This window comes from Spea bombifrons, chromosome 12, assembly GCF_027358695.1.
Source record: "Spea bombifrons isolate aSpeBom1 chromosome 12, aSpeBom1.2.pri, whole genome shotgun sequence".
In the NCBI taxonomy this organism is placed as follows: Eukaryota; Metazoa; Chordata; class Amphibia; order Anura; family Pelobatidae; genus Spea; species Spea bombifrons.
In genome coordinates this window covers 26589374-26597773 of record NC_071098.1, presented here as the reverse complement: position 1 = coordinate 26597773, position 8400 = coordinate 26589374, and the positions used below count along the sequence as shown (strand labels likewise).

General features: G+C 39.7%; 1 protein-coding gene across 1 annotated transcript; it reads left to right on the top strand.

The window, feature by feature from the left end:
- Positions 1–4873, top strand: LOC128470126 (NXPE family member 4-like). The gene is made up of 5 exons (XM_053451960.1): positions 1–128; positions 426–1156; positions 2353–2414; positions 3626–3841; positions 4275–4873. The coding sequence occupies exons 1-5, from the start codon at positions 42–44 to the stop codon at positions 4817–4819; spliced, it is 1641 nt and encodes a 546-aa protein (XP_053307935.1). The 5' UTR covers positions 1–41; the 3' UTR covers positions 4820–4873.
- The last annotated feature ends 3527 nt before the right edge of the window (positions 4874–8400 follow it).

Below are 8400 nucleotides of genomic sequence, written 5' to 3'. Positions count from 1 at the left end.
TTCTAAATATTTCAACAGGATCATAACTACACATAACTCTCATGGCTACAAGAAACAAATACCAATATGCTGTATTGGTGGCGATCGTCTTCTTAGCGAGTTTCATGTGGAAGCGCAATGTATTTCAGGTAAGAATGGGGACAATTTCTCATTTTCTATGAAAGGTACTTCTCGAATTTGTTTGTTATTCTGTATCGCTACACAGAGTTGTTAAGGTTCCATCATAGATGATTTGCCAACAGGTCAACGTACTTTCTTTGGTTCCTGTAATTAGGTAATTGTGGGAGTTACAAGAAAGATCCAACTAAATCCTTTTGCCGACGGGTCTAAAATCCAACAGCTAATCCTATGAGCCAAAACTCGTTTTTTCCCTAATTCCGTCAAAAAAATTCAAAATCTCTCTTCTGTGTAATTCTCTCTAATAGAATTCTATTAGAATCATCTTGCAAAACTCAACTTGTCCAGTGAAAGACGCGCCCGCGCTACCCAAACTGGACGTAAAGAACGTCGAAGATGCACCAAGTGAACTCCAAGTAAAGATTAATGACATTTTCGATAAAATTAAAAACCGTTTCCCAAATGCTGGGTTTTCCAATTTCAGTAGCACTACAAGCGGACAGAAAAGTAAGGCTTTTATAGCGTACCCCAAGGACAAATACTGCGTCGGTGAGGATTTTGTTGTTGAACTTGAGATGCAAGATCACACAGGCATCAAGAAGGCATATGGTGGAGACTTTTTGATGCCTAGGATATTCTCTCCAGAGCTTGGAGCCTCTGTGTCTGGAAGAGTAGAAGACTTCAGCAATGGAACATACCATGTCCACTTCCCGTTATATTGGGAGGGGAAGGTCAAAGTCTCTGTTATGTTATTTCATCCCAGTGAAGGAATATCAGCTCTGTGGAGAGCTAGACATGCAAGTTTAGGGGTTCTTGGTTTTCACGGAAGATTCGTATATCATAACCAAGAGGCTATCACCAAGTGTGGCTTTAAACCAAGCACAGATGAGGAGTATTGTGAGTATTTAGACCCGGATGATGAAGAAGCCTTTTATTGTGTCAAGCCCTCCAATCTGCCGTGTGAATGTTTGCACGATATGAGGGCAGTTGACATTCAAGCGTCATATCTCACCAACGAAGAAAAGCAAATGTTTCAAAGGTATAGTATGCAGATTGGTCTATAACAACAACATATAAAATGGCCTAAAAAACAGTATTTTTTTATAAGGGTTCATTACCCTTCTCACATTGACCCATTTATTCAAAACATAGCAATTGAATTCAATACCCTAACAATATTTAATTGTTAATAATGTGGGGTCCTGTTGGGTAAAGCCAGGGTTCCCACCTTTAATTGGGGTCTTAATTTAGTAAACAGTACATAAAAAGTTGCCTGGGATGAACGTACCCATTAAAGTAGACGATAATGTTTCTAATCACATTTGAATTAAAATTAGAACAACCAAGTCTTACGAGATTTACATTAACTGAACTAGGAGTGGCCAGTTTTTTAGGCAATTTCCATATAAATTAGCTTTTAATAAATGGGGTTAAGGAGCTGAAATGAGTAATGTAAAGGTGATATTTTCCAGCAACCCACTGGCCGTTTGCCCGGTGTATATAAGGTAAGTGATTATATATATATATGTGTGTGTGTGTATCATATATATATAATGTGTGTTGGAGAATCTCAGTTAAACCCAAATAAATAATAAATCAGTGAAAGTGAAAAAATCAAGGTGCCAAAGCAATATACATATAAATAAACTTCCTCCTTCTGTTCTCACAGCTGCCTCCCAACCACAACACTCTCCAAATGCGGAACAGTACCAAAACAAATCCACTTGGGGGCGCTCATATAAGAGAAAAGGAAAAACAACACAAATAGTGTAGACAGTGATAACCAATTATTCAATATGAAATTCAACCATTGCACTCAAAATAGAGATGTGAAGATATATTCTTAAAGTGCCGATGGATTTAAATAAAGTGCCAATGTGTAAGCTATATATTTATTCTGGGACTAGCCCAAAACTCGGTCTCAATAAATAAATAAATACAATTGATCCGATAAAAATCGTAGAAAATATATACATAAAAAGCGATAAAAGTCCATACAACGACCTTTTCAAAGTCCTCTCAACGCGTTTCGCCACCGGGGCTTCATCAGGAGATATCCGTGGATTTGCATTTGCCCGGTGGACTGGGAGGCCAGTCTGGATCTTCCAGGATTGACATAATCTCTTAAAGTTCTCCATAAAGAAACAGCATACAGTATTGTTTTTTTTTTTGCTTTACTCTTTGATTTTCACTTCATTACGGAAAAGTAATGTGTTCTGATGATCCCTCTCAAAGGTCCAACATCGCGGTTGAAATTCCCAAAAACTTTGAATTCATTGAGGTTACAAGATGCAAACGTAAGTAATAAATTGATTTGATTATATTGTTATATCAATGTGACATTAATACACATAACAAATGCATTTATAAAGATAAAGATACAATGCATTTCAGCTCCTATTAACACTGTTACCCGTAGAGGTGGCCTTTTGACCATCATTTCCGGGGCAAAGTTCTAAACAGGGTGGTCTGAGGTCAAAGCATTTGATGTGTCCCAGACAGCGAGGCATTCTGGGTAGGGAGACATTGCTTACATTGCTTAGCAGTAGGCAGAGCACCCTCATTGAGATCTCCTGTGTCCTTCTTTTCTACTTTGAGGACTTCCTTTTCTTGGAGCTCAAAATCTTTGCCATACATGAGAATCCTACAAAGCTCTACATCCCTAAAAGTCACCAATAATGTTGAGAGAAAACCACAGTTAATTGGTTTATCAATTATATTTGAAAATCCTCATGAATTGTGTAAATTCAATTCATATTGTTATTTCAAATTTAAAAAAAAATGGGGCACCAAAGAATATCCTTCCCGATGGTGCCATTTGGTCTAACACCATGGATCTAAATGTCAAGAAAACAAATATAAATAATTGCAAAGAATGCCACAGCACACTCACCAAAACCACCGGACCCTCGTGCAGTCTCCAATTACGGCAATAATGTATATCCACACCAATGCCAAGGGTTTTATTAGCACATAGAGAATCTATGTCATGGACCTCTAAGGGTCCTTTATCTTGATAAATAGAGTATACTATTGTATATGTAAAGACCCAAATGTCCAAAAATCTGTCCTTTGAGGGCACAAACCAGCAAGCCATCCATAATGTTCCGTGAGTACGAAGGTCTGATGCATACAGTCTAGCACGCGAACCTGAGCGGCATGCTTCTTCTGCAATCCTTCCTCGGTCACCCATGAAAGACAGAAGGTTGTCCACCTTGCATACTTCTGCCAAAACCTTGCACCAAGCCCCATGGACCAACATCAATGGTCTTGTTGATGTCATGATCTGAAATGGTCTGCAGTGTGACATCTAAACATCTCAGTAAGGCTAAATAACGCTGTAATGTTTTATGTTCAAGTGTGAGTCGAGGCCATTATCAATAAACTTTAAAGGGATGTTTTAGAATTTTTGTGTGCGTTATATTAAGGAACGATATCATTGATTTGCTTTCTGCGTGAAGGTGCTTTGTTTATGAACATTAACATCAGTCTGCTATCTCTATAGCAGACGAGACCTCTCAAAAGACAAAATGCCAGACTGGAATGAGTTCTCCGTTACCGAGTGGATATTTTTTAAATAATACCTGGAACCCAGTTTATTGTAAAATGGACGTTTATAAAACTAAGGAAGACTTCACAAGGTGCCTTCAGGGCAAGAAGCTGTTCCTCATCGGAGACTCCACCTTACGTCAGTTCATCATGCACTTTACCGAAGGCATCAGTAGTAAGTTCTAGATAAAATGACTAACTTTTTTAAATACTAGAACTTTTAGTTTACTAAAATTTAGAAACTTTATATGAAATGATTACTCGCTGACAAATACAAATCCTATCAAGAGTGATTATTAAAGACTTGATGATAAGATGACCGCTTTAACCCAGTGATGCATTAGTGAGAGATGCACTTTTCTTATAATCATCCCGGTTAAGGGGGCATCTGGTTGGGTGGTCTTGTTGGGTATTAACGCTAATGTTTTTGAAATATTTTAATTTATTTTGTGGGTGTGAATAACATAATATACATTTACAATGCATCTATGAATTCCAACGGGAAAATATAATATTTAATACTGAAATGGGGATACATATATATTGTAAATATGTATACGTATGTACGGACCTGTATGACCATCTAACACTTTTGTTTTTTCCAACAGTAGTACAATATTTTGGCTACCACGGTAGGCAATGGAATTATTGGGAGAAAACCCTTCTGGCTTTGAGCATAGATAAAGATATTTATGTATCTTACAAGAGACATGGGTTCCCTCTAGAAAGTTTCATGTTCTATTACTTCAAAGAGGACAAATACACAAGTCGGCAGATCGACCTGCAAGGTGGCGGCAAAGACACTATAATCGTCATCACCATGGGACAACATTTCCGACAGTTTCCTCTTCAATTGTACATCAGAAGAGCGCTCAATATCCGTAGAGCCATCGAACGTCTCTTCCTGCGAAGCCCTGACACCAAAGTTATTATCAAAACAGAAAACACCAGGGAACTTAATACGGCCGTGGAGCGGATCGGGGACTTCAATGGATACGCTCAGTATCTGGTGCTTAGGGAAGTCTTCCAAGGAGTGAATGTTGGTTTCGTAGATGCTTGGGACATGACGATTTCATCAGCAGCACAAAGCGTCCACCCAGCAGGCGGAACATTTGAGAGTATAATGAGCATGACCTTTACCTTTGCGTGTTGACGAATAGGGATGGGAGAGAATTATTTTCTGACAAATAAAAATAGGTCAGGGAAAGGGGTGTTCATGAAAGTTATTTTATATTTCTTCTCTGCGTGATACACATCACACATATACACCTGACACATATACTAGAGGACTGCATTGGGAGGCAGGTCCCGCCAAAAAACTTGCGGGGGCGGGCGGTCTTGCTGGTGTTGCGGGCAGTCAGGCACTGTACCTGCGGGTCCCGGTAATCCCCACGCAGTCCGACAAGGCTTCTTGCTTCTCCCTTACATTGTCTCCTCTCTTGCTCCGCCCAGGAACAAAACGGAGTCACGTGATGTGATGTCACTTCCCGTGACTCCGCCTTGTTCCTGGGCGGAGCAAGAGAAGAGACGCTGTGAGGGGGCAACTCGAGGGCAGCCTTGCGGGACTGCGCGGGAAATCTGCAGTTCAGGTAAGGAGGTGGGCGGGATTGGCCACATTTGTGGCGGGAGCGGGCGTGATTGGCCACATTTGTGGCAGGAGCGGGCGGGATTGACCACAAATGTGGCGGGAGTGGAGAACACACATTGCGGGAGCGGGCGGGATTGGGCAAAAAATCAGCGGGAGCAGGATTGAAAAAGCCGTCCCGCGCAGGGCTCTAACATATACACCTCAGCACAAGCTCATCAAGAGCTATTGCCTATCTATTGGTGCAAATGAACGCTGTGCCGGAATGCAATCATGTTCAATTGGGTACAGTTGGGTTCCCTTTAAAAGTCAAATTTTACAGTGGAATTTTAGCAAGAGAAAATAATTATTGCTATACTTTTAGCAAAAACTGTCCATTTGCCCAAAGAAACACAGAATTTGATGTCAGATAGGAACTATTCAGCCCATCTAGTCTGCCTGTATTTCCTGCAGTAACCTGTATCCACTCCTTAGTCTTGTCTTATATTCGGGATAACCCGATTCCTATCCCATGCATGTTTAAACCTCCCTCGCCGTATTAACCTCTACCACCTCTGCTGGGAGGCTGTCACCATCCCTGTTGTGAGAATTGTCTACCCGTACGCTGACCACGTTTGGAAAGTAAGCCTTGTGCGTGTGTAATTATGGGTGGTTGCGCAACCTTCGTTCTGAACCAACATGTTTATTGCTAACTCAAAGTTTTAAATAGAACAGAGTATTCCTGTTTTGTAAGATCTAAATGATAAACAATATGAATAAATACTAATGGACATTTTCCAAAATATTCACTCATTCAACTGCTGATTTTTTTGTAACCCAGTTTATTTAAGGAGAAACTTAATTTTAGTCTAATAGGGGTCAATGGGGTGTCAGGCCTGGCTTCTGCCCCCTTGGTCAGCTGCCTGAAACTGGGCAGCACAAAAGTTTTTTTATCATAAAAATCTTTTGGAAAAAGGCTCACTAGCACCAGTATCACATCTGATGCCAGGAGCTGCACTAAAGGGGGGTTTCTGGGTCTGATATATTTGGGGAACCAATACTGATCAGGGGCAGGTTCTGTACACCTCAATTAAGCAGGTGGAACTTGGGCATCATTATCATCACACATGTGAAATATTGGGTACACTACCTGCCCAATTCAATCTAACCACCCACCAAACTATCCTAACACTAATACGCTAAAATATATATTTATATCTCCTTCCGTAAAACCCTCTACACTATCCCCAATTCCCTCTAACCACCCACCAAACTAACCTAAACCTACCCAAAAGAACACTATAGCAAGAGAACCGAAGGGGTTAAACAGAGACTCCTGACACTTGAATACATATAATAGCTGAAAAATCCCTTTAAATTACCCTTGTGTTCCTTTTGCAGATGTTTGGGGGGGGTTCTGCAGCATCCCCCATGTTCATTTGCCTCTTTACTCACCGCCCAGTTATGCTCCTTGCTTGCAACATACTTACCTCCAGTCATCTCCAGCACTGGCTCAGGAAATGAGGAGGTTGGGGGTCAGATCAGCCCCCATGCACATGGAGAAAAAGCACTCCCATCGATTTGTCGAGAACCCGACCACAAAGGAAGAGACCAGCTGTAGTTTCCACTGCAGCCTCTGGTCAGACCTCATCTCAAGTATTGTGTACACCATCTCCAGAAGCATATAGACATTTTGGAGAGAGTTTAAAGGAGGGTGAATGGTTTGCAGGATAAAGGTCAACAGGAAAGACTAAGTGAGCTCAAAATCTACGGCTTGGAGAAAAGAAGCGAGAGAGGAGATTTGGTAAAAGTGACATACTTTTAAGAACATGCCGTACCAGTGCCAGAACAAAATATAATTATATATCCATCTAAAGACAATTACAATGACAAAAAACGACCTACTTGTATTAATTTATGGACACATTTGGCCAAGGTGACAGGGTGTGCCTTTATTAAAGTTATGTAATGGATTTTTGGCCATGTGACATTTCCAATTGGATGTAAAATGTGAAAGAAAGAGGATTTGCATTATACTTTTTACTATGTTTACACAGCACGATCATGCTCCGCAGAGATGTTTAATAGGCAAACAGGACATAATAAGGGGTACATCGCATAGGATTTCCGACTTTCAGGCTGTGTGCAAAAGTGGCAGCCAACCAACAGGAAGACCAGTAACTAAATAAATAATGTGTTTTCAATAATGACTCTAAACCAACACAGAGGTGTAGAATCCAGGTGTCACTGCCTTCTGACAGGAATATAAAACTGTAATAAAACTCTGTACATTTTTATAGGCACGGGTAATTAAAAAGCAAAATGTTCAGAGTCTAAAAAAAAACTTGGTAAACAATATAGGTCACTTTGTGTAAGTGTGTGTGTGTTAGAGGGAGCGTGTGTTAGCATGAGTGCATATCTGTAAATGTGTGTGTTAGTATGATGGTATAAGTGTATGTTAATGTGTGTGTGGCTTAAGTGTGTGTAAGTATTTGTTAATGTGAGAGTGTGTAACTGTGTGCCAGTGTATATGTTACTGAGAGGAAAGGCCTTGGGTAGTGTCCCGGTTCGACCTATACAATCTTTATATGGATATCTAATCAAGAAAAATGAGTGTGGAATCAGACAAAAATATTAAATAAAACAAAAAGCAACAATTTTGTATATTGTTCTACATGTGTTCATTTACTACTTATATACACCTTGGAATCTTTTTTTTTTAGAATTTTTCTTTTATTAATCATTTTTTTTTTATTAATCATTTGTATTTCCTGTATCATTTACATTTATATACTTTAGATGGAATGGCTTTTTAAGTTAAACACTTTACAGCCAACTGGTTTAAATACCAACTTCTGAGCAGGCGAAACGCGTATATATATATATATATATATATTTAAATATATATATATATATATATATAAATATATTCAGGGCCAATACAAACCATTGTGTGGAAATCTGTTCATAAACAGGACTATGCATAGGACACGGGGTCATACGTTTAGACTGGAAGAAAGGAGATTTAGTCCAAGGCAGAGGAAAGGGTTTTTTACAGTAAGGACAGTAAGGATGTGGAATTCTCTGCCTGCAGAGGTAGTTTTATCGGAGTCTGTACAGACGTTTAAACTGCAACTGGATGGATACCTGGAAAAACATAATATTCGGGG

Excerpts from the sequence above, each read along its gene's own strand:
- LOC128470126 (XM_053451960.1), top strand. The coding sequence starts at position 42 with ATGGCTACAAGAAACAAATACCAATATGCTGTATTGGTGGCGATCGTC. Across the intron at positions 129-425 it reads GGAAGCGCAATGTATTTCAG|AATTCTATTAGAATCATCTT; the intron begins GTAAGAATGGGG and ends TCTCTCTAATAG. Across the intron at positions 2,415-3,625 it reads TGAGGTTACAAGATGCAAAC|ACGAGACCTCTCAAAAGACA; the intron begins GTAAGTAATAAA and ends TCTCTATAGCAG.